The sequence below is a fragment of the Sus scrofa genome, chromosome 8, assembly GCF_000003025.6.
Source record: "Sus scrofa isolate TJ Tabasco breed Duroc chromosome 8, Sscrofa11.1, whole genome shotgun sequence".
Taxonomy (NCBI): Eukaryota; Metazoa; Chordata; class Mammalia; order Artiodactyla; family Suidae; genus Sus; species Sus scrofa.
In genome coordinates, this window is record NC_010450.4 from 131,008,052 (window position 1) to 131,034,500 (window position 26,449).

A 26,449-nucleotide genomic window follows, 5' to 3' on the forward strand; every position below is an offset into this window, starting at 1 on the left:
CCAGTGGCTACACCTCCGATTAGACCCCTGGCCTGGGAACGTCCATATGCCATGGATGCGGGCCTAGAAAGACAAAGGAAGAAAAAAAAAAAAAAAAGAACCAAATAGAAATTCAGAGTTGAAAAGAAAAATAAATGAAATTAAAAATTCATAGAGGTTCTTAAGAGTAGCTATGAGGCAGCAGAAGAATCAGCAAACTTGAAGATAGATGGACAGAAGCTATGCAATCAGCGGAACAGAAGGAAAAAAGAATAAAGAAAAATGAACAGAGCCTAAGAGAAATGTGGAATACCATTAAAGCACCCCAACATACCCACAATGAGAGTCCCAGGAGGAAAGGAGAGAAAGGAGTAAGAAAATATTTGAGGCTATAATGGCTGAAAACTTCCTATATTTGACAAACAACACATTTAATGAACTCCAAGTAGGATAACTGCAAAGAAATCCATACTAAAAACAAAGACAAAGAAAAAAAATCTTGAAAGTAGCAAGAGAAAAATGACTTGTCACATTCAAGGATATCTCAGGAAAATTAATATCTGTCTTTTAACTGGAAACAATGGGAGTCAGAAGGAAATGAGAGTGAAATAAAAACATTCCTAGACAGGAAATTCCTGTTGTGGCCTCGCAGGTTAAGAACTTGACTAGTGGACATGGGTTTGATCCCTGGCCTCATTCAATGGGTTAAAGAATGTGGTGTTACCACAAGCCCTGGTATAAGTTGCAGATGAGGCTCAAACCTGGCATTGCTGTGGCTATGGCGTAGGCAAGCAGCTGCAGCTCCAATCGGACCCGATGTCTAGCCTGGAAACCTCCGTATGCTTCAGGTGTGGCCCTAAAAAAGAAAAAAAAAAAAAAATCCCAGATAAAGAAAAACAGAGGATTCATGCTAGTTGGGCCACCTTAGAAGAGATGATAAGGGAAGTTCTTCAGGCTGAAAGTAAGTGATCCCAGACAGTAATTGGAATCCACATGAGAAAACAAGGAGCACTGGTAAAGAGGATTATTTCCCCGTAATGGATGGTATAAGTGCATATTTCTTCTCTCTTTTGCCTCTTAATTGATCTAAGAAGCAACTGTGGAAGATAATATGTACAGTCCTGTCTTAATGGGTCTACAGCATATAGAAACCTAAGGATGTATTCGGTAATAATGGCACAAATGAGGTGGGTAAGAGCAAAGTTGTACTGGAATCGAAATGACATCGGAGCGTAACTCGAATCCACAGGGACAAAATAAGAGAACTAGAAATGGCAAGTAGAAGGTTAACATAACAAACTATAAATATACACTTTCGCTTATTTCATTAAGACCCAGAAAAATTTTTAAAGTGATAATTATAACCTGTAATGTTAGGTTTGTAATACATACAGGTAAATATGCATAGTAATGGCACAAAAAGGGAGAGGAATTAATAGTTATATAGAAATGATCTATCTCATTGGGTTAATTTAGTTAGTATAAATATGAAGTAGATTCTGATAAATTGATTTGGGTTTGTTTTTTTGATAAGTTGATTTATATATGTTAAGTCCTAGAACCACTCAGAAAATACCTAAAAAATATGGTGCAAAAGTCATTAAAGGAATTAAAATGTTACACTAGAAAATATTCACTTTATATAAAAGAAAGCAGCAAAAGAGGAACAGAGGAACAAGAGAGACATGAGATTAACAGAAAACAAAAAATAAAATGGTAAAAGTAAATCCAACTATCTCAATAATAACATTAAAAGCAAATGGAGTAAACATTCTAATCAAAAGGCAGAGATTATGAGACTGGATAAAAAGACCAAATCCAACTACATGCTGTCCACAGGAAACACACTTTAGATTCAAAGATACAAACAGGCTGAAAGTAGAAGGATGGAAAAAGGCACTGTCATGATGAAAAGCAACCATGAGAAAGTTGGAACTGCTATAGTCATACCAGGCAGAAAAGACCTTAAAACAAAAAACTTTACTAGAGATAAAGTAGGACATTTTATAATGAAAACCATTCAATCCATTAGGAAGATACACCCATCATAAACACATAGGCACCTAACAACAGAGTTCCAACATACATAAAGTAAAACCTTACAGAAATGAAAGAGCAGACAATTTAATATCCCACTTTCAAAAAGTGGACAGAACTAGGTAGAACAATAAGGAAATAAAAGAACTGAATAACCATATAAACCAAGTAGACCTAACAAGCAAACATCTATAACGCTCCACTCAACAACAGAACATACCTCAGGGGCACATGGAACATTCTCCAGGATATACCATGTGTTAGGCCATAAAAACATAAAATAGATAAATAAATAAACACATGCAAATGGAGACACAAATACCAAACTGTTAAGTGACATCTGGGGTTGGTGAGAACGTGAGAGCTTTTAATGTTTTCTTTTACTTGTCATTATGAGCTAATTTTCCCACAAAGAACATACTATTTTTTTTTTCCCTTTTTTCTTTTTAGGGCTACACCATCAGCATATGGAGGTTCCCAGGCTAGGGGTTAAATCGGAGCTGCAGCTGCCAGCCTACACCACAGCCACAGCCATGCCAGATCTGAGCCGAATCTGTGACCTACACCACAGCTCACGGCAGTGCTGGATCCTTGACCAACACTGAGCGAGGCCAGGGATCGAACCCACAACCCCATGGTTCCTGGTTGGATTTGCTTCTGCTGTGCCACGATGGCAACTCCTAAACATACTACTATTTTATTTATGAAGAGGAAAAACATCAGTAGCAGTTATTGGGAAGAACTGATGATTCGTAATGGAAAAGATGAGCTGAGAGAGGTGGGAGAAACTACCTGGTGTCCTTCTGACGCCTGTCAACACAAGTTCTGCCCCTTTCTTGATACTTACACTTGAAACTCTTCGTAAGAAACCCCGCTGGAGATGCTCCCCCTCCTCCTGGAGCTGTGACCGCTGTCGTCGTCATCGTCCTCCTCAGAGTCGTCCAGGCTGCGGGGGAAGCTTCGGCTGCTCATGGGACGTGGTAAAGAGCTGTGCTCCAAGTCCAGGTCCTCCTGAAGAACATGAGATCACTGGGGGCTGCGCCAGCAGCCCGGGAGCCCACGGGCGCGTCACAGAGGGCGTGGGAAAGCAGAATTGCGTGTGTGCCCTTTCCCTGTGGGATTTCCGCGACACTAACCCCGGCTGCGCTTCTCACTTTTCCATTTTCACAGATGGGCACATTTTCAAAATGGATTTGAATGACCAGCAAGAAGTTGCTTGCTTTTTGTTTGGGCAAGAAAGGACATTAAGGGAGCTCCCGTCGTGGCTCGGTGGTTGATGAACCCGACAGGGAACCATGGGGTTGTGGGTTCGGTCCCTGGCCTTGCTCAGTGGGTTGGGGATCCGGCGTTGCTGTGAGCTGTGGTGTAGGTTGCAGACACGGTTCGGATCCCAAGTTGCTGTGGCTCTGGTGTAGGCTGGGAACCTCCATGTGACGCAGGTGCAGCTCAAGAAATGGCAAAAAGACCAAAAAAAAAAAAAAAAAAAAAAAAAAGAAAAGAAAGGACATTAAAAACACAGGAAAGCAAAGAAAAAAGTAAATGAAGAAATATATTATCTTCCTTTCATGACAGCTGACACATTTCATAGCTACAAAGGAAGGCAGGCTATAATCTCAGAAGAAGAATTTTGACTAAAGGAGTTCCATCATGGCTCGGTGGCGATGAATCTGATGAGCATCCATGAGGACGCACGTTTAATCCCTGGCCTTGTTCAGTGGGTTCAGGATCCGGCGTTGTCATGAGCTGGGGTGTAGGAGCAGTATTTAGAAACCACTGTTCCCATACCATTGCCTCATAGGGAACTGACTTTTCGTGTGCCATTCTTTTGTATTCTCCGTACCTAAATTACCAAGATTTTTTTCCTTGGTGTGTTCAACCATTTATTTTGCAAGTTGATATTAAATTATTTTTTTCTCATTACAAAAGCTCAGGCAAGTTTATTTTTAATAGCTTCATAATAAGTATTCCAATAGAAGGCAGCTGTTAGTTTCATTTTATCATGAATTATAATTACAAAGCAGTTAACAAATCTTATCTCTTTTGAGAAAGCTTTTTTTCCCCATTCTCGTGGACATCGTGATGTATGTTAACTACTCACGTTTCTCCTCAAGTGAGTCACAAAAAAGCTCAGGGCCAAAGGCGTTGCTCAATCTTATGAAGCTTAGGTATTTTTGTGGAATGCATTTTTTTTTTTGCCTCACCCGAAATTCCTGGGCCAGGGATAGAATCTGAGTTGCAGCTGCGACCCATGCCACAGATGGGACAATGCCAGATCCTTAACCCACTGCATCCGGCAGGGATCCAGCCTACACTGCCAGAGACAATGCGGATCCCCAACCCGCTGCACCACAACCTCAACTCCTGGAACGCATTTTTCAGTTTCATTCACGTCCTATTGTATGTTTCAGTTCTGTTTTGCCTTCCTCTTCCTTTTTTTTACATTTATGCGAACTCATTGCATTTTAAGACATGATTGTATCATATGTATTTTTTGGAGGAAGCAGGGGACTATTACATAAATGGAGACACACACCCCCCCTCCCAATAACCCACCACTTAGTATAGTGTTTGAAACGTCGCAGGTGCAGAATCCATCATGTTCTCCTAAACTAGACCCACCCTCTCTTTTTCCAAGTCGTCTCGCATCTGCTGATGCTCACGTTCAGTCAGTTCTTGGTCTCCGTCTTGGTCATACTTTGTGAATATTGCCTCAATCTCGGCATCCGTATGGCCCTTCCTGAAATGATTGACAGGTTACAGATGAACTCACGCATGCACACGGTCCAACCCAAACATAAGACATCGACACGCTGGAGGAATGGAGGCAGGGCCAGGCCTCTTGCAATACATTCCAGAAAGACACCCCCTCTGAAAATCAAGTGTCTCTATGGGTACCTGGGCCAGGACAGACTTTTCACCAGGGATTTATCTTTATATAAAGAATTTCCCGGGGCCGTAGGACGAGTGGGGTCTTACCCTTTGAGATCTTGTCGAAGCTCATCGAAATTTAACTTGCCGCCCCCTTGACGCAGACTCTCTGAAATGTCATCCACGGTGTTTTTTTTCAGTTTTAGCTTGACCAAGGCTTTATGGTAGCCCTGGGGAAGAAAAGCCATCATTGAATCTGTCCTCCTTTTGCATCTGCGCTGCCTTCTACCTACAGAGGTAACTACTGCAAAGCCAGTGACCAGAACAGTGCCTGACATACGTGGGCCACTCAACAAGCATGTGTTGGATGAATGATGAAGGCATCCTGTGTTTTCCAGGAAGCTCCCGAGAGGGAATTATATGGGAAGAGTTAAGGTCTTTCAGTAAATCAAGAAGACCTAGGGACCTCTGGCTTATATTCAAGCTCGGCTTACAGGACTGAAAAAGCACAAATGTGTTCCATGGCTGTCTGCCTCTGGCTACGCAGGAATGTGCCAGAGTTCTTGAGAAAACAGAAACGGATTAATTATTTTCCATACATCTCATAGCTGGAATTCCTTACGTATGTCACGTGCATAAAAGAATTTCAGGAGTTCCTGTCGTGGCTTGGTGGTTAACGAATCTGACTAGGAACCATGAGGTTGCGGGTTTGGTCCCTGTCCTTGCTCAGTGGGTTGGGGATCTGGTGTTGCCGTGAGCTGCGGTGTAGGTTGCAGACGCGGCTCGGATCCCGTGTTGCTGTGGCTCTGGCGTAGACCGGCGGCTACAGCTCCGATTCAACCCCTAGCCTGGGAACCTCCATATGCCGCGGGAACGGCCCTAGAAATAGCAAAAAGACAAAAAAAAAAAAAAAAAAAAGAATTTCAGTGACACAGAGATGAGTACTGTTCACTAATGGACTAGAGGCAGAGCCTATTATGCCTGGTGGCACGGGGCTGTACAAATGACAACTGTGTGACGCGATGTTGATAATCAAAGGAAAAAATTACCACTGGCCTATGAACTTTAAAACTTTCTGTTAAAAATTAAAAATTCCCTTAGGGTTGGTTATAAATTTACAGGGAATTGTTTTTTTTTTTTCTTTTTTGGCCACACTCAGGGCATATGAAAGTTTCCCGGCCAGGGACTGAATCCAAAGCTTCAGCTGTGACCTAGGCCACAGCTGTGCCAACGCCGGATCCTTAATCCACTGTGCCACACAGTGGAGACTCTGGCAATTTTTAAAATATTAAGATGAAAATTGAAATTTTAAATAGTAGAAACATTCAAAATTAAAGTTTCACTTCTTTGTAAAAAACTTAACCAGAGTAGTTTGAAGAGTGCTTGCTTTCTTCTTCTTGTATAATTTATGATAGAGAGTGGGCATCTTTTCTATTTCATAATCCTTTTTGTTTGTTTGTTTTAAGGGCCACGCTTGAGGCATTTGGAGGTTCCCAAGCTAGGGGTCGAATCGGACCTGTAGCTGCTGGCCAGATCCGAGCCACATCTGCGACCCACACCACAGCTCAGGGTAACGCCGGAGCCTCAACCCACTGAGCGAGGCCAGGGATCGAACCTGCAACCTCAAGGATCCTAGTCAGATTCGTTTCTGCTGCGCCACGACGGGAACTCCCTCATAATCCTTTCTTAATCTGGATCAGCTTCCAACATTTTATCCCTGGCACTTTCAAAGTGGTGAAATGTCACTAAGTTCCTTTGATGTGAAGTTTGTGGCCAGTGTCATTCTCTCTGAGAGCTCTTCATCCTATGTGTCACAATCACGTTCCTCGTTTATGGTAAATTTGCTTCCCTGGGTTCGTCTGGCTGCCGTCTAACTCTGGAATGCTGGCGGGGTCCCCACTCCCACAGCCAGCTACAGAGTCAATAAATGCATTACACTCATTTCGAATTTCTCTTCCGATGTCATCATTCTTGGTTCCTTTGCCAAACTTTCTTCTTTCCTGGCCTATTGTCTCTTTTAATTTTGGGTGTTTGTAAAATGCCACTTGGGTTTATCACGGGGAGATGAGGTGTCTGAACACAGCTGCGCTCTGTGTGGAAACTGACTGGCAGATGCGCAGTGACCAAGCCTTGACTTGGAAGAAGTGACGCGATCAGCCAGTGGTTATGCTGCACACCTGTTATTTATGTAACGATCTGTAGCGATAGGAGTGAGGTCTGCCCTTCGTGCTATTAGTCACAGGCAATAGACTGCGGTAACCGAAGGTGACCTTTGTACTTTGTTATCCCTCAACAGCCAAGATACTGTGATAACCGAAACATGACCTGTGTTGAGAGGCTGGTGTTATTTCACTGAAATAACTGGAGTTTGGACACATTGGAAGCAAAGTGCAAAGTGAGGGCTGCTTGTAGACACCCTGGGGATTTGCTAGAATGTAATCACCTGTTACGCAACGCTCAGGATAACATAAACGCTAGGTCCTGTGCAAGGGACTTTGTTCTCCAAAGTGGACGTTCTCTGTCACAACCTGATTCACAGACAACATTGTCCGATGGTTTGAACCAAATAGAAAAATATTACGGTCAAGGAGCCACACCGTATCTTCAGCAGAATGATGTTTAAAGAACAAGCTGTGTACTTCAGATGCAGTTATTTGTTGTTGCTTGAATTTTAGACGTCAGACCAAAGAGAGAAGTCACATTGCGAAGAACAAAGTTGGGCAGCTTTCCTGTCCTGCCCTTCCACCGAACAATCAAACACTTCCTGAGAAGGGGCGTAAGTGAAAGTTCTCAGGCTCTTAGGCTGTGGACTTGCTCCAGGGACTTTTCCTTTGGCTATTTTAAAACGTCCCTGGTAAGTCCGGGGTAAGGAGGGAACCACAACATATTTGCCTCTAAAACTTTTTTTCCTTTTAATTAACTAATTCATTAATTAATTCACTTGGCTGTGGCGTGCAGTAGCTTGATGTGGGATCTCAGCTGCTAGACCAGGGATCAAATCCAAGCTACAGTGGGGACAGCACCGAGTGCTAACCACTGGACCACCAGGGATCGCCCCACCCCCTTTTTTAAAAATTGCAATTGATATAGAAGAAGTGGAAATGTCTTTATATAATCTTCCCTTCCCATTTATTCTTTTTTTTTTTTTTTTTTTTTTTTTTGCATTTCAGGGCCGCACCCGTGGCATATGGAGTTTCCCAGGCTAGGGGTCGAATCGGAGCTACTACGGCTGCTGGCCTGCACCGCGGGCACAGCAACACAGGATCCAAGCTGCATCTGAGACCTACACCACAGCTCACGGCAACGCGGGATCCTTAACCCACTGAGCGAGGCCAGGGATCGAACCCACAATCTCATCGTTCCTAGTTGGATTCGTTTCTGCTGCGCCATGACAAGAACTTCCTATTCCCGTTTATTCTGAACTCTGGATCTGGAAGTGAAAACCAACTAGAGGAGGTGTCAAAATAAACAAAGGGGATGAAACCAGCAGCTCAGCTCTTCAGGGGCAAAAGAGATTATGGAAAATTGAATTCTAGGGCATGAAAGGAGTCCCAGAATTTAAGTCCAAGCTAGCAGTATATCCAAGTAGCTCCAAGGGACAGAATATGTAAATTATTCCTGGAACATAGCAATCTACTCCTCATTTTAAACAGTGTCAATGGATCCATGTTGATTTGGCCATCTGGTTGCAACATGCTCATTTTATGCAGAAAATAAAGCAATTCTGAGAATTAGGGCTTGTCATACCTTTCTGATAAGATCTGAGAGTTCCATTTCAGCTTTCTGCTGGGCCAAATCAGATTTAACTTCAGAGTAAGTATCATTGATGATGGCCAAAAACATATTCTGTTTGTAAATCAAAGAATGTAAAGATTAAAGAAGAAACCTCAATGTATTTTGTAAACACCAATCCAAAGTTTGACACACATCTAAATTTTTCCCAAGTGAAATGTTAAAAGAAGTCATCAATTAATAGTTTTGCCACCACAGTCATTGGGAAAATTAGTTTTTCCATTGTCATGGCAAAAGAAAATGCAATATACATTCTCACTTACAAAACCATATATTGCAATATATTTTGTGAGAGACAAGAATGAAACACAACAGAGTGTTAATGTATTTACCTGTGAGTGATGGGATTATTTCATTATTTTTGCTTATCTGTGTCATCTACATTTTCCTCATTTGACATAAATTATTAGGGGTACAGAACTCTAAATAGCTCAACTTTCAATAGTCCACGGAGACAACCAGAATTGTACACTTATTCCAAATACTATTGTATGATAATAGTTGAGGTTTATACAACCTACGTTAAGGAGTTAAGAAGACCTCTGCAAACAGAAACATGGCAAGCCTGGTGGAAAGACAGTCCAGAAAAGCTTAGTGGAAAAGACACAGATTCTGGAGTCAAAGAAACTTGGGGTTCTGTCCTGCCACTGCCAAGACCATGTTGTATAATCTTCTGCTCCTCATTGTAACATTTGTTTTTGGAGTTCCCGTCGTGGCTCAGTGGTTAACGAACCTGACTAGGAACCATGAGGTTTTAGGTTCGATCCCCGGCCTCGCTCAGTGGGTTAAGGATCCGGCATTGCCATGAACTGTGGTGTATAGCTCGCAGCTGCGGCTTGGATCTGGTGTTGCTGTGGCTGTGGTGTAGGCCAGCAGCTGTAGCTCCGGATTGGACCCTTAGCCTGGGAACCTCCATATGCAGCAGGTGCGGCCCTAAAAAAGACACCAAAAAAATTTTGTTTTTGCGTTTATGAAATGGGAGCAATCCTAGTACCTCTCCCACAAATTTGCTGTATGAATTGAGATAATCTGTGTAAAGCGCTCAGGCCAGGGCCTAATGGAGAGCAGGTGCTACATGATTGATAAGCTATTACGACTACTCAGTAATGGTGAGTTCACCTTCCTGACTCTTCCTTTCCCACTGCAATGGTTTGTATTTCCAACACTTGTTTCCAACAGGCTTTCTCAAAGCACCGCACCCAACCCATCAGGGCTGCTTTAACATGCTCTGCCACCAGTTCTCCGTTTTGGGCGTGTACCTATAGTTTGTGACTATACAGTTGCGTATCTGATTATGTCTGTTCCCCCCCCCCCACGTCTGTGAAATCTTCCTGAAAGGAGGGTTGGTATCTATTTTCCTCACCATGTGCAACTCCGCACTCAGCACTTTGCCTGGAATAGACTGGCTCGCTAAATACTGATGGAATGATGGATGAATGAACAAATGAGAGCGCGATGATTTTAAGGAGCTGCCAAATCTCTATGCAGCAAGGAGCGGTATTGTTTATGCTTCTGTGGCAGAAACGAGAACCGAAGGTCAAGTACACGAAAGGTCCGGGCTCAATGCTCTACGCTAAGGGCAGGCAGGCGCAGTCGGTGGCACGTCTCCCACCCTCTCTGATCCAACGCAGGTCTCTGGTTGTATTTCTGTTTCCAAATGATTGTCACCTACGCCTGCAGGTGCCTTTGTGGAAATGGATTAAAGTGTGTGTCCTCTGAAGAGATTTCAAAAAATAGAAGGCGGCTGAGAATGGCTTTCGAGGGTTCGGGGAAGCGGAAATTCCTCCTCCTCTGCATCCTCTCTCGCCCGCATCACTTCACTGCGGGATGGACCGAGGAATGCGGGTCATGGCCTGTGGAGGGCTGGGCTTTTGCTTCCTGGCTCATCTGAGCCACCTCACACACTGGGATGGCTTTCGAAGTGGGGGCAGTAAATCAACACCTGGCAGTCATCTCAGAACGGGGGCCAGCCCTCCACCTGCCATTTCCAAAAAATAAATAAATAAAAAAAAACGATGTGTATTGATGTCACCTCTCCTCTCTCCGGAGGGCGCAGGGAGAACAATTCCTTTTTGTGCAGTGCGGTAGTGCAAACAAATATCTCAGTCTGAAGACAAAAACTAAGAGCTTTTCATGTTCCCCTGACTGATCTGATAAGATGACTGCATAATTTCGGAGGCCCCGCCTACTAGAGGGCAACCCTCAAACAGGTCTGCCTCTGAGCACTTCCCGATGACCACCCTCCCCTGGCAGAAGCACACGGCAAGAAAACAAGTGGCCTGGAGTCAACTAAAGAGTCCACAGCAGAACCCTCAGCTCCTGGTCTTTGTTGTCCTAGGAGAGTTTCAGGGACTCGGATGCTCCAGAATTCAAAGCACTACCAATGTCAGAGAGTAACAAAGCCTTACTCTTGCCTCTATTTTTCTTTTTTTTTGTCTTTTTAGGCATGCACCCACAGTATACGGAGGTTCCCAGGCGAGGGGTCGCATCAGAGCTCTAGCTGCCGGCCTACACCACAGCCACAGCAACTCGGGATCGAAGCCACACCTGTGACCTACACCACAGTTCATGGCAATGCTGGATCCTTAACCCACTGAGTGAGGCCGGGGATCGAACCCAAAACCTCATGGTTCCTAGTCAGGTTCGTTAACCACTGAGCCACGATGGAAACTCCCCCCCCTTTTTTTTTTTTCATTTTTCAGAGAATAAAGAATTATTTTTGAACATAACCTTGAATGCATTTCCATTCATTATTAGATTTAGCTTTAAATTAAAATGTAAGTATTCTTTGTAAGTAGTCTCTAGATATATTAAGTTTGAGTACATTAAAACAGGCTATCTGGATCTTGACAAGCAATAATTCGCTCAAATGTCACTCCCGACCCTCTGCATCCGGCTTGCTTTGTCAGTTTCTATTTTTTAAAAAGAAAAGAAGAACAAGAGAAAAGAAAAGTCAGGCAACCAAGTCATCATGAAAGTGCTGACATCAGTGTTAAAAAGGACAGACGCAGAGTCTACTTTTTGGGCAAAGCACCCTTTTAGGTAACTAGCAATTGGCACGCAATCCACTTTTTGTTTGTGCCGAGTCCATATATATCTGTGAAAGATCAGGGAAGTGATAGGTGCTGAAGACTTAAAACTGTGAACGCATGAGAAGTAAAACAAAATACATTTTCTCATATCTACATCACTTTTTCTACTGCCGGCGTCTTTTGAAACCTGACAGGGAGAGAAGCGTGAGAGAACAGCTGATGATTTATGATGGTGACTCATGAAGGTTCAGTCACCGCACTGTAAACAAAAGCGTACATACCAAGAGAATGAAGAACGTAAAGAACACAAATGTAGTGAAATAAATTGGTCCCAAAACGCGATTAGCTTCCTCAATCTCTGCGAAGTTGATATCACCCAAAATGATACGGAATTGAGTGAAGCTATAAAAACAAAACAAAAACACAACACCACAATACAAAAACAAAGACCGTCCAGCATTCTTTTGACATAACATTTCGTAAAAGGTGATTGCATACTTTTGCACCTTTTTTAAAAATCAATGGAGAAAGTGGTCAAGTCCTCGAAAACTGTCAATCCCTTTGGAAAACTCCTGCTACTAATAGGAGCAATCGAAGCCTTTCTAGAATGAAAGTAATAGGCTTTCATGCTAAATATGGTATTTCCCTTTGGTTAAAAAGAAAATATAATTATTATTATTATCTGAGTTATAAAGCCATGAGCTGTAAGAATTTAATACATAATCTGGGTAAAAAAATGGTAACTCAAACTTCAGACCCAGATCCTGGGTCTGAATTTAAAATCTCTTAAGATTTTTCGAAGGATAGCCCAAATTGTGTGTATTTGAAGATCCATATTCTCAATGCACTTAAAGTGGGGTCAGGGTGCTGCATGTTGCCAGATGCTGGATCTTAATCAATAAAACTGTTTCCGTTACTGACTTTTATGCAACAGCAAAATGTTAAATAGGGATCCTCATGCACAAAAGCCTTTTAATTCCTTCTATCATCATCATCTGCTCTGCTAACTGACTTTCTGAGAGGCATGAAAATTCTGGCTCTTTCAGCTGTTTTTAATATATTCGAGAAAGGGCTGAAAATTCCTGTATTGGTTTGACTTCCTCCTAGAACATGAGAAGACCTTTTTTTTCCCTTAGAAAATAAGCTGAAGTTTGAAATGTGTGGCAACCCATGTTTGATAGGAATAAAAACATAGCAAATGGTCCCTTAACTGTTAGCATCTGCATCTGGAACAGAACTGGTTTACTGTTGCTGTTCTTTTATATCTTATTACTTTAGGGCTGTATCTGAAACATTAGCATTTTAGAACATACTGTCATCTTTGCATTGGTGCATGTTTCTCAGAAAGAGAATGAATTCTCATTTTATTTATTTATTTGGGTTTTGTCTTTTGAGGGCTGCACCCGCGGCACATGGAAGTTCCCGGGCTAAGGGGTGAACTGCAGCTGCAGCTGCCAGCCAACACCACAGCCCCAGCAACACCAGATCTGAGCGGTGTCTGCGACCTACACCACAGCTCACAGCAACGCTGGTTCCTTAACCCACGGAGTGAGGCCAGGGATCGAACCTGCAACCTCATGGTTCCTAGTCGGATTCGTTTCCGCTGCGCCACGACAGAAACGCCTAATTCGCATTTTACACAACTAGTTTTAAACTCTTGGTAGTTAAACTGCAACCATAAAGAGCTCTTTAACCCGGAGAAGGCAGCGATAGCTCTGATTAAGTTTTCTTCTTAATTTCACGTATACTTACATACACTCTTGGAAGGTGCTGAAGTCATCAACCTGAGTGCCAAAGACAAGGTATGCCAACTGGGCATATGCTAAGAAAATAATGAAGAACATAATTGCAAAGCCAAAGAGGTCTTTGGCACACCGAGACATGGTTGTGGAGAGCTGACTCATGGTCCTGTTAAAGCTGATGAATTTGAAGAGCTGCAAAGGAGAGGGAAGATGTGTGCAGGTGATTGGGTAAACAAAACGTAGCATATACACACGCCGGAACATTATTCAGCCCCATGAATGAAATTCGGATTCATGCTACGGCATGAATGAACCCTGAAAACACTGTACGAAGTGAAGTAAGCCAGAGACAAAAAGACAGATACTGCCATGACTTCAATTATATGAAGCACCTAGAGAAGAGAAATTCACAGAGACAGAAAGTAAAGTGGAGGTTACCAGGAGTTGCAAGGAGGAGGAAATGGATAACAAAGTTACAGCTAGGAAAGGAGTTGCCGTTGTGGCTCAGTGGTTAATGAATCCGACTAGGAACCACGAGGTTGCGGGTTTGATCCCTGGCCTCGTTCAGTAGGTTAAGGATCCAGTGCTGCCCGGAGCTGTGGTCGCAGACGCGGCGGCTCGGATCCCACGTTGCTGTGGCTCTGGTGTAGGCCAGCAGCTATAGCTCCAATTAGACCCCTAGCCTGGGAACCTCCATATGCCGCGGGAGTGGCCCTAGAAAAGGCAAAAAATTACAGCTAGGATGATTAAGAAAAAAAGTTCTGAAAATGCACAGCAGTGAAGGCTTCACAGCATTGTGAGGGGACTTGATGCCACTGAATTGTTCACTTAAAAGTAGTTCAAGTAGAGCCCCACTGTGTTGCAGCGGGTTAAGGATCCAGCTTTGTCTCTGTGGCAGTGCGGGTTCGATCCCCAGACCAAGAACTTCCATATGCCATGGGGGAGGCTGGAAACAAAAAAACAAAACAAAAAAAATAAAGAAAGAAAAAAAGTAGTTAAAATGGTAAATGGTGTTGTGCATATTTTTATAACAAAGAGAAAAAGGGAGAGGAGTTCCCTGGTGGCCTAGTGGGTTAGGATTTGGCACTGTCACTGCCCGTGGTGCAGGTCCCATCCTTGGCCCAGGAACTTCTGAATGCCAGTGTTGGATCCTTAATCTCATTCACAACTTATTTGTTGAGAGACTCCCCATGTGCTAGGCACTGTTCTTGGAGCTGGAATACAGCAGTGAACAGAGCAAAGCTCCTGACCTTATGTCTCTCGTACTTTACAGACAATGGTCAAAAATACAGTGAAGACAGTTTTAATTATAATTAAGATGACCGTTGATATTTTTACCCTAAGGAAGGTTAAAATAAAACCAAAACAAAAACCCCACAAATGAAAACTAGTTAGGGTAACAACAAGGACCTTACTATATAGGACAGGGAACTGTATACTCAGTATCTTACAATAACCCATAATTGAAATTAACCTGGAAAAGAATATATATATGTGTGTGTGTGTATGTGTGTGTATGTAACTGAATCACTCGGCTGTACACCTGAAACTAACACAACATGGTGAATTAACCACACTTCAATAAAAACAAAGAGTTAACACAAAAAAGTTAGTTAAAAATGGCTTTAAAAAATGCATAAAAAACTTCTTGTATATTATTAATTGTCATTTAATCGTGCATCAACTATGTGCCAGGCACTGGCCTTCCATCTTCACAAAATATGGATATTCTATGGAGTCAGCAGGGCTAGGCGGGCGGTTTGAACCAGCTCTGTCTGACTGCAAAGCCACAGGGCGCACTTCCGTGGACAAGAGCCGGGGAGATGCTGCTGGGGTTGGGTGGCTCCTGCCCAGAGAGCAGGGCAGCCCCAACGGCTCTCGCTGGGAGGGAGCCGGGGTGGAAGAACACGGGGAGACCCTGAGAAGCCAGAGTTCCCATCCCTGCCTCCGAGAACTTAATGCTTCCCAAGGTCTTGGGGGCAAGATATTTATAAGCAAAGCACTAAAAAAAATACTCAGCCTGAGCTGAGTAAAGAAATCTCCAGAATTTTACTTACATACATTTGTACGCTGTTTCTGGCCATAAGAAAAAGGGCTGTGGTCTAATCACATTAGGTAATACAATTCCCAGCAGCACTTCTCTGAGATATTGATCATTATTTCTGCTTTGTGATAAAGGTTTGGTACATGAATGATGGTTTCTCTCTCTTTTTTGCTGCATCCGAGGCTTGAGGAAGTTCTGGGGCCGGGGCTGAGCCCTTGCCACGGCAGTAACCAGGTCACGGCGGTGACATCGCTGGATCATTAACTTGCTGAGTCATGAGGGGCTTCCAATGACAGTTTCTCTCTCTCTTTGCTTTTGTTTTTTAGGGCTGAACCTGCCGCCTATGGAAATTCCCAGGCTAGGGGCTAAATCAGAGCTAAAGCTGCCAGCCTACACCACAGCCACAGTAACTCGGGATCTGAGCCAGGCGGCCTATACCACAGCCACACAACGCCAGATCCGAGCTGCATCTGCAACCTCCACCTCAGCTCACGGCAACGCTGGATCCTTAACCCCCTGAGCGAGGCCAGGGATCGAACCAGCATTCTCATGGATACTAGTCAGGTTCATTACCACCGAGCATGATGGGAACTCCCAGTGATGGTTTCTCTTGAACAAACATGTAACTGAATACTTAGCACAAGAGATAAATCTCAGGCTTTCCGGCTGTGAATACCAATTCTGGAAAAGAAATAACTGTTGGAAATTACCTTCTAGAACGATGCTGTCCAATGGAAATGCTCTCTATTTCCATGCCTAGCACAGGAGCCACTAGCCACACACAGAGACACTGAACACTTAACATGGGGCCAGAGTGACAGAGGCACCGAATGTCTAATTGTATGTAATTTTAATTAAAATCCGAAGAGTCCCTTGGGGCACACAGCCACCATCTGGATGTCACATTACTTAACTGGTGTGACAGGCTGGCAGCTGCTTTGGAATTACTGAAATTTCCCGGATCTCCAGAATTGAGGCTCACTGTATACGAAATGACCTAGGCTTTCCCATACAAGGAAATGCCCACGATGCCTCGGAAAAGAGGGAAATGAGTCATCAAGTACCTTCCAACGAGCGGTCTGTTCCAATCTCAGTTCTAGGTAAAGCTTCCCTACAGCCTCCGGCTAGAAAGGAGCCAATCTTTGCAGAGAACATTTCCAAGGATCTCTGCCTTCCCTCTCCCCGTCTTTCCCTTTGTTCCTTTTCCTTCACCTGCTCACCCCCCATCAGATGAAACTCGGACCTGTCTCTTCTGTAGCACAGGCAGGGGCCCCAGGCCCAGCGGACACACCCAAAAGGTCTCTTGATGCATCTGTTAAACCAAACCTACAAAGACAGGTCTTGCAAGAGTGCAGGGAGCAGGCAGCCTCCTTCATGGCGAGAAGACAGGTCATGTGCATCCCGCTAGTTTACGTGTGAAACACAGAGCAGTTCGGGGTGGCTTCTTAAACTTGGCCACAGGAACAAATTCAAGTCCTCTGACATTTTGGTGCGACTCACGTTAATAAAAAGAAGAAACACAATATGAAAAATCTGAACAGGAAATGCACAAATTACCTTAATCCAGACAAAAAATACTATGACAGCAGCTATGTTGTTGAACTGGATTTGCCAGTATGCCAGATTCTCAAAGTTGGGGTAAGTATTTTGATCTTCGAGAAACTGTAGCAGCATCTCCACATTTGATGTTCTGTGGATGTTAATTCCTATAGCGGCCACTGATAGCTGGAAAACAAAAGATGTATGTGTTATTCCAGTGTCTCAGAAATATATAACTTACCTTAAAACAACTTGTCTACTGGAGTTCCCGTCACGGCGCAGCAGCAACAAATCTAACTAGGAACTATGACATTGCAGGTTCGATCCTTGGCCTTGCTCAGTGGGTTAAGGATCCGGCATTGCCCTGAGCTGTGGTGTAGGTTGCAGACGAGGCTCGGATCTGGCATTGCTGTGGCTGTGGTGTAGGCCGGCAGCCGTAGCTCCGATTAGACCCCTAGCCTGGGCACCTCCATGTGCTGCAGATGTGGCTCTAAAAAGACCAAAAAAAGACTGGTCTACTTTTCTTGGGCAGTATTCATTCTAGGGCTCACCATTCGACTCACCCAATGGCACACACAAAGGTCACTCACACGGGTGGAAAGTCGTGAGCCCTGCGTAAAAAAGTCAAACAGTGCACGGCTTGCATTTCCTTAGTGAGGAATAGAAATCCAGAGCGAGCGCATGTGCACTGGTGTGAGTGTGTAATACACACCCTCACGCACCGACAGGAGAGATGTCACTACATCGCAAGCTGAAACTCAAACAGGGGCGCCTTCTGCTCTCCCTGCCCCCCATTCCAATCACCGTCCCCTCTTCCCCAGGCCTCTTCCTCTCCGCTTTTGTTTGGGGGTTTTCTCCCCCTTTCCAGCCATCTCTTTCCTTTACTCAATAAATACACAGGGCGATCTGTGGACACAGCATTGTGCTAGGGGCTGGGGAGGGACAAACAGAGGTTAGCAGTGTGCACCTTCTCAGACTTACCCTCTGGTTCGAGAGCAGATAAACGCACAAAGACAAATAATACAGAGAGCTTCTACGGAGCGGGCATCATGCGACACAGGTGAAGGGTGCAAGAAGAATGTACTGGAAGAAGGGCTCCCAAGAGCAAAGAAGGAGCTGGGTCTTCAAAGAAGGTGGGAATGACGACACGGAGGCTTGAGATGTGAGCCAAGGGTCTCCCTCTGGCTGCTTCTGTCCCTGAACTCACGAGAGGCTAGCTTTCCAGTCTGCTCTGGTTCTGGGCAGGTTGGAGGAAACACGGGGCTCTACCTGCACCACCCCCACTGGATTAATGTGTGCGTGTGGAAAGGGCTAGGGGTTGGTCACAGCCCCCTGGCCTCGTGGAGGCAGGTGGGCTGTGGCAGGTGCCGTGACCTTTGCTGTCCATTCGACCTCTCTTCTCACGGATGATGATTAAAGGCCACTTCACTGTCCCAGCGATGATCAGAGCAGAGACCTGCCTGGCCCCTGACCGCAACGGCCAGAGCCAAACTCACGGCCTTCCTTTCTTCGCTGGGAAGCACTTCCAGACTGAAACTTGTATTTTCGCACCAGTGGAAGGAATATTTCCTTTCAGTGTATTCTCTGGAAGGCACTGATGTTTTTCTTTTTTCTGGTCTTTTTAGGGCTGCACCGGCAGCATATGGAGGTTCCCAGGCCAGGGGTCCAATCGGAGCTGTAGCCACCGGCCTACACCACAGCCACAGCAATGCTGGATCCTTAACCCAGTGAGCAAGGCCAGGGATCGAATCTGAATCCTCATGGATATGAGTTGGGTCCTGTGGTTGAGCCACAACAGGAATTCCTGAAAATGCTTTTTCTAATGGACTTAGCTGACAGAAAAGGGCTGACTGTCATCCAAAGATAACCCTTTATCTATTTATTTTGGCCTCACCTACAGCATACAGAAGGTCCTGGGCCAGGGCTCAAATCTGTGCCACAGTTGTGACCTGTGCCATAGCTGCAACTTTGGCCACACCAGATTCTTAACTCACTGCACCACTAGAAAACTTCCCCAAATAATCATTTAGAAAAGAATCTGAAAAATAATGGAGGTGTGTTTACGTATAACTGAATCAGTTTGCTGGACAGAAATTATCCCAACATTGTAAACCAACTGCACGTTAATAAAACTTGAAAAAATGAGAAAAAAAAAAAAGCACATAAAAACAACAACAAACCAAAAAATAACCCTTTATCCATCTCTTGCTAGGCACCCTGTTTGTGCTCTGCCCAGGGCAAATGTTTATAAAAATTTGGAATATATGGTCATTTGTGCCATATCAACATGGTATAAACACACTAAATTTCCTTGAGACTTTCTCTTCAAAATAGAGAATGAGAGAAAAGAGATGAGAAAGAGATGAGAAAAGAGATTTTTTTTTTTGAACACTTGGTTTTTTTTTGAACGCTCTGAGTTTTCTTTGGGATTTTTGTCCTTATCTATAAAACAAATTTCTTTCCTTGATATAAGCTTCAGGAGGGCAGGAGTTGGTTGTTTCATTCATTCCTGTATCCCCAGTGCCTAGAACAATGCCAGGCACATAGCAGGTGCTCAGAAAATATTTGTTAACTAAATGAATTACTCATTTTCACCCTGTGAAATCCACCCACAAAATGATTTGAATTTAGACTTCTGTCATCTTTTTTTCAATAATTCTGCTAGTTTTGAGAGGCTACTGTAAGGACAAATGATTGATGCTTAAGTAAGCTTTTAATTTCAAAGTGATTCCCATGATGTTAATATTTATATTTAGGGTATAATTTCTTTACAACTTACAGGTGTACTTCAGCACATCTGGGCCAGGAAAAAAAACCAAAAAAGCCCCGGTTCTTTTCACAGGCTTCAAGGTCTAGCGGGGCTTAGGGCTTGTTTGGGGGGATGAGCAGAAAGCATATTTCATTTTTACAGGGTCAGAGAAGGCTAAAGGAGAAGGAGGATTCTAGAAGCCTTTCCTTGTTCTACACAAAAGGACACTGTCGGAACTGTTGTCTTGTCAGTAGGAAGATTTAAAAAAAAAAAAAAAAAAGAACCATAGTACAGTGAAACACGTTTTCAAAGAAATACTTGCAAAATCCTGTGGCTCCTGAGCCAAGACACTAACTTCAACGTCCATAACATCACCAGCTATTTTTTCCAGAGGTTTCCAGAGGGCGGGAAGAAAAGAAAGCTTCTAGGCAGGGAAAGGAAAGTGGCAGAATTCAATTCGGATGTATTTTTATCCCAATATTTCAAATTCCATGTTGTGTTACAAATGTACCTATTACACCTCTACACACACACACACACACACACACACACTTTATAAATCAAAATACAGGAGTTTCCATATTAGGCTCAGTGGTTAGTGAACCCGACTAACATCCATGAGGTTGTGGGTTTGATCCTTGGCCTCGCTCAGTGGGTTAAGGAGCCGGTGTTGCCGTGAGCTGTGGTGTAGGTCGCAGACGTGGCTTGGATCTAGCATTGCTGTGGCTGTGGTGCAGGCCTGCTGCTGTAGCTCTGATTTGACCCCTAGCCTTGGAACCTCCATATGCTGCAGGTGTGGCCCTAAAAAGAAAAAGAAAAAAGAAGAGTTTAGCTCCAGGAAGTGTGTGGTGTCACGCAGCCATCGTGAAAGAAGGGATGCAGTTCCAGCTGCATCAGAGTCAAGTGGGTTCCACGCTGAACAGCCTGTAGGAAGGTTCGTTTCATGCGGAAGGTATTTCTGAAGTGGACACGGGTGTGGCTTGAGAGGCGGTGGCAGAGTGGTTAGGTTATTGTGAGAATTTATTCTTTTTTTAGGGCTGCTTCCCGCGGCCTATGGAGGTTCCCAGGCTAAGGGTCAAATCGGAACTGTAGCTGCCGGCCTACACCACAGCCACAGCAACAGGGGATCCTTAACCCACCGAGAGAGGCCAGGGACTGAACCCGTGTCCTCATGGATACCGGGCAGGTTTGTTTCCACTGAGCCACAATGGGAACTCATCTATTGTGAGGATTAAATGAGCCTCCGTGTAGGAAAAGCGCTTGGAACTGTGCCGAGCACAGCTGGTTTCTAAAGTGTTAGCAAGTGTTAGTATTATTACTGCTCCCATTAATATTGTTATGGCCATGAGTTTACACGTATTTTTATGTCTTAAGCATTATTTTACTTACATATAACACATTTTTATATATTTTAAACACATTTTTATACTTAATAACATATTAAAACATATCAAATCACATATTTTCTGTATTTTACCAACTGACTCTAGTGAGGCTTTGATAATGAGTTGATGCAAAGGCTTCACAAAGCCAAACGAATTCGGGGTTGAGGAGGAAGACTGTGGGTTAAGAAGTAGGGTAATGGGGAGTTCCCATTGTGGCGCAGTGGTTAACGAACCCGACTAGGAACCATGAGGTTGCGGGTTCGATCCCTGCCCTTGCTCAGTGGGTTGAGGATCCGGCGTTGCCATGAGCTGTGATGTAGCCTGCAGATGCGGCTCAGATCTCGCGTTGCTGTGGCTGTGGTGTAGGCCAGTGGCTATAGCTCCGATTGGACCCCTAGCCTGGGAACCTCCATAAGACCACCCCCCCTCCACCAAAAAACAGAATAAGAAAACATTCTTTTCAGCCCCACATCGCATAGGGCATGCTAACGCCAAATATGAATTAGTGAATAATTCTTGTTCTTAGTAAGGCCAAATGAGAGCTTATTGCAAATGTCCCTTCACTTCCACGTGCAGAAGGGTTACACATGCAAAACGAGGCAATGATCAGTAACACCGAAGTTACTGTCACAGCGAAGAGCCTTCAGAGTCTCCTTCGGGAACATCAAGATCCACAACACTGAGAAAAGCAAAGACTCATTCACATGTGTTCGTAACAGAGCAGGGGGTTTGGTGCTGTTCTCAAACCTACCACAATGATCACAACATCCAGGCAATTCCAGAAACTCCTGAAATAGTGCAGCTTGTGAATGCGGATTTCCAGTATCTCTTCCACCACATAGTAAAGGATAAAGAAGCAAAAGATAATCTCGCAGGCTGCCAGGAAGAAGTCGAAAGTTGTGACATACTGGATCAGCTTTACAGGCTGAAATTGCCAAGATGGAATCACTCCGCCTGTGGCTGGGAACTCGACCAATAACCTGCGTTGCAACAAGAACAATTAAAACAATAGCCGCATCAGCACTGACAACACGTGGAGGCAGCCAGGAAAGGACACCATCTATTCTGTCCCTGCATGAGAAGGTAATAAAACCGCAACCGCAACTCACCCCAAATGAGTGGCAAACTATTTTTATGACAGGAACTCCATCCTTGTAGAATTCTGTGTCACAAAAGGAATAAGACTTCCTGGGGCCTCTCAGATTAAAGAGATCCTTCCTTCTCAGTCTCCCATTCACTTTTCTCAAATTTATACCACTCAAAATGTTGTATGTACTTTTTTTTTTTCTTTTTAGGGCCGCACCTGTGGCATATGGAAGTTCTCAGGCTAAGAGTCAAATAAGAGCTGCAGCTGCCGGTCTACACCACAGCGCACAGCAACGCCAGATCCTTAACCCACCGAGCAGGGCCAGGGATCAAACTCGTATGCTCATGGATACGAGTCAGTTTCGTTTCCACCGAGCCACTATGGGGACTCCGTATACTTGTTTTTTAAATGCAGAAGTTAATCAACAAACAAGCCTTTCTAGGACTTCTATTAAATGCCAGTCATTCAAGTAGGCAATGAAAAACATAAATATACATCATCTTCATAAATAGGATGAGAAGTAGGATGAGAATTTCATATACATATAGAGATAGCGACTGAGTTTCTCATTCATGCACTTGGTAACAACAAAGGAGCACGGGATAATTTGCCTAGGGGGTACTTTGGCTATTGAGACTTAGAGCCTTATAGTCAATCGGTGTTTGGTAAATGTCTGACTGTCTGACCCAGTAACCTACGTTTTCACATTCATAGCCTTGGCACCGGTCTTCAGCGCTTTATCAGAACTGAAGATGTTTCTTGCCAAATTCGCATTGTCACAGAGATGCGAATTGTCATTCGTAGATGTCACAGAGAAAGTTACATGATCCACTTAATGGTACAATCTCCCCATCGCACTGGAAATAGAATCTCTAGCTCCCTAATTTTAGGACATCTGCAAAACCTCTAGTCCACGCAGGCGTCACCATCTCTCCCATGACAGGACGGGCGGGACAGGTGGCCACTCCTAGAAGCTGAGTGTCTAGGGTTCAAGCATGAGCAATAATCAAGTACAGGTAGGGACCATGGCCAGTGAGAGCTGGTCAAAGCACGAGCCACCTTCCTTCCTTTGCACTATCCGCCTGCTGGCTTCTTCCTATTGGATGTGCTGGAGAGCGGGGCTGAGAACCACACACTCAGGACAGCAACACTGAAACAAAGAGTCTCGTGACAGCCGCTGTGTGAACGTGCAAGGCAGGAAGTGGCTGCTGTGTGCTGAGTCACTCTCCCAGCTCCAGTCTGATTCTGCACTGTCACCCCCTCCAGAAACTGAAGCAACAGTTAAGAGAAATGAAGCAACTGCCTGGACAACAGTCACTCGGAAAGCATGTGGAGGAAGTGAAAGACATACTCGTTTATACCTTCTATAAATAGATATTTCCTTAAATGTCAGCGCGTCCTGCCTGCTTTTTAATCCTCTTCCTGTGCTCCCTGGAATCATTCATAATTGCAGTAGATTTTCATACATTTTTTAGTGATAACTCTTACTTGATTTAATATGATATTATTTTCTACCAAAGTTGTTACAGACTGGGAAAATCCAACGAGCTCTGTAATGCAGAGTTGAGTTTAGCCTCAAAAATAATCACCAAATAAGGACATCACGAGAATTTATCCTTCTTGTTTGGCGGAAGTAATTCATGGCGACAACGTTTGGATGTTGCTGCCACGTTCACCTGGAGGATTAAAGTGGGTGAACTCAGGATTCCTCTTGTCTCGTCCCACTTTTTTAGAGCATGTTTTACCTTCTAATATGCCATTTAATTCATTTGTTTTTATTGTTTTTCTCTCTTACCTCTCTTATCTAGTTGAATGTGAACTCTACAAGGGCAGGGATCTTTATTCTGTTCACCGATGCCTCCCAAGAGTCTTGAACAGCGCCTGGCACATACTGAATGGCCACTAAATGCTCGCTGAATGAATGCATGAACAAGAAGCCCCAGGCAAGCCAGTGGGGTCTTTGCCAGCGTCCTATCACCGGAGCAGTCCTGATCGCAACGTCATGGGGTCTGTAGAAGGAACGTGACCCGCTCTTGGTAGATCTCAAACACGAGCAGATCCTCGAATAGGAACCCAGGCATCGCTCCTGCCTACTGCACCTGTGTTCTAATAGCATGCGCTTCATCAGAGAGTGGGAAACTAAGGGAGCGGAATCAAGATTTGATGGCTGGGGGCCTCGGTAACAGAGCACGGAGCACCAATCATCCTTCACGTGGGAAAGGGTAGATGTTAGCCAAACACAGTGCTTTATCTGGGAATGTTCCAGCTTTGGGATGCACCTGGCCCAGACCTAAGGTTCCTCCCAACTTAGAATATTCAAGGATCCTAACTTCCTTCCGCCAGATATCCCTATCCTGGGAAGCTTGGTTTCCGCCCCACCTTGCTGTCAGCTCTGATCCGTGACATTCTCATTTAGCCAACGGCAGGCAGCCGTGCTCTGGCCTATTTCCACCCTAGGATGGATACAAACACACAGAAGTGGGAAGGATGCGTGTGGCCTTGTACACACCTGATCACACAGAACAGGTTGATGTTGGCGTTGTACACGGAAAAGTCAATAAACGTTGCGCGGGTTCCTCGGTCCAGCCAGGCGTGTTTCCTGAGGTGAGCCAGCTGAGCGGCCGTTTCCTCTCTTGTTCTCGACAAATCCAGGTAATAGCCAGCTCCGCTGTACGTCGTGAGCATTCCCCAGTGGCTACTCCCATTCAAGTCTTTTTCGCTTGTGTAGATCCAACTAATGAAAAAACAGAATGAGAACAAACCAAATGGATAAAATCAAGGAAGCCAGGGGCTATTACAAAGACAACTGGTTCCTGGTAAGATAAGAGTATGGAATAAATAAATTCCCATCAAGCTGGGTAATGTGAGTATTTTTCTTTCTTTCTTTTTGGTCTTGTCTTTTTTAGGGCCGCACCTGCGGCATGTGGAGGTTCCCAGGCTAGGGGTCGAATCGGAGCTGTAGCCACTGGCTTATGCCAGAGCCACAGCAATTGGGATCCAAGCCGTGTCTGTGACCTATACCACAGCTCATGGCAGCGCCGGATCCTCAACCCACTGAGCCAGACCAGGGATCGAACCCGAAACCCCATGGCTCCTAGTCAGATTCGTTAACCACTGTGCCACGACGGGAACTCCAGCATTTGGGACTATAATCCAAACACGTACAGAAGCTCTCAGGAACCAGATATCTCTTTGGCATTAATGAGGCTATAAAGATGAACCAAGGCCCTTTCCCTCGCAGATTTATAATACGCGGCGAGAGAAAAGTTGTAATTGAACAGTGAAAATACGAGGTAAATGCAAAGAAGTGCAGGGAGACACAGCAACACTGCTCAGGCTGATCCGAGGAAAGTCAGCCTTCTTGGCGTGTCCAGCGATGGCAAAGGGCAGTCAGAGAAGGCTTTGGGAAGAAGCCGGGTCGGACCTGGGAAGTAGGGCGAGCCTGGCACAGGTGGCTGGGAGGGCCAGAGCCAAGCAGGACCAGAGGAGTCCAAGGCCCTACTAGTGAGGGAGCTTGATGTGGCTCCCGTGTGACGAAGGAAAGACCGCTGGAAGGTGGACTGTGGTCAGAGGGCCAGGGGCGGGCCTGACGGTCCCCGAGGGAAGGTCTGTGGAAGGCAGAGAGCGGGGTTACTCTGCTGGCTGCGGGGGAGAACGCTTCCTTCTGGGCGGGAAGGCGGAACACAGCGGGTCTGAGACCACCTTCCCTCAAGAGGGCCTGCTTGCGAGGTGGGACCGTGGCTGGCATCAGGAATGTGGGTGATAAACGGCTCCCTCTGCTGATATAAAACTTGCCCGGGCTGGCAGAGCGCTCACTGGCCCAGGCTGTCTGCACAAACACGGCGGCTTGTGCCACCGCCTGCTTCCCTCCTGGGAGTCAGGGATCTGGGGACAGCTCACAGAGGCCGCCTGCGACAGCAGCCCATACACCCAGCAGGCACCGAGTCTCTGATGAGCTCCTCCGGCGGGTAACACTTCCTACGTGTTGTCACAGCTTGTGACTGGAGGAACAAAGCATGTCCTGTGTGACTCCACTGGGAGGGGACCTTTGGCACTTGGTCTCCTCCAGACTTTGCCCCACGTGGCTGTCACTTCCGCTGCGTTTGCATCTATTCTTTCACTGCAGTAAACCTTAGCCGGGTACATACGTGCTGAGTCCGGGAGCCCTGTGAGTGGATCGCTGAACCTGGGGGTG

General features: G+C 44.9%; 1 protein-coding gene across 2 annotated transcripts in view; it reads right to left on the reverse strand.

Annotated features, from left to right (window-relative positions):
* The window catches only part of PKD2 (polycystin 2, transient receptor potential cation channel), a 55,960-nt gene that overhangs the window by 5,079 nt on the left and 24,432 nt on the right, over positions 1–26,449 (reverse strand). The window contains 9 exon segments of one of the 2 annotated variants that reach the window (NM_001245979.1): positions 2,864–3,027; positions 4,636–4,753; positions 4,993–5,114; positions 8,632–8,730; positions 11,990–12,110; positions 13,461–13,642; positions 17,052–17,219; positions 21,919–22,147; positions 24,764–24,988. In NM_001245979.1, the coding sequence (NP_001232908.1) occupies positions 2,864–3,027; positions 4,636–4,753; positions 4,993–5,114; positions 8,632–8,730; positions 11,990–12,110; positions 13,461–13,642; positions 17,052–17,219; positions 21,919–22,147; positions 24,764–24,988 (1,428 nt within the window). 2 annotated transcript variants of the gene reach the window in all.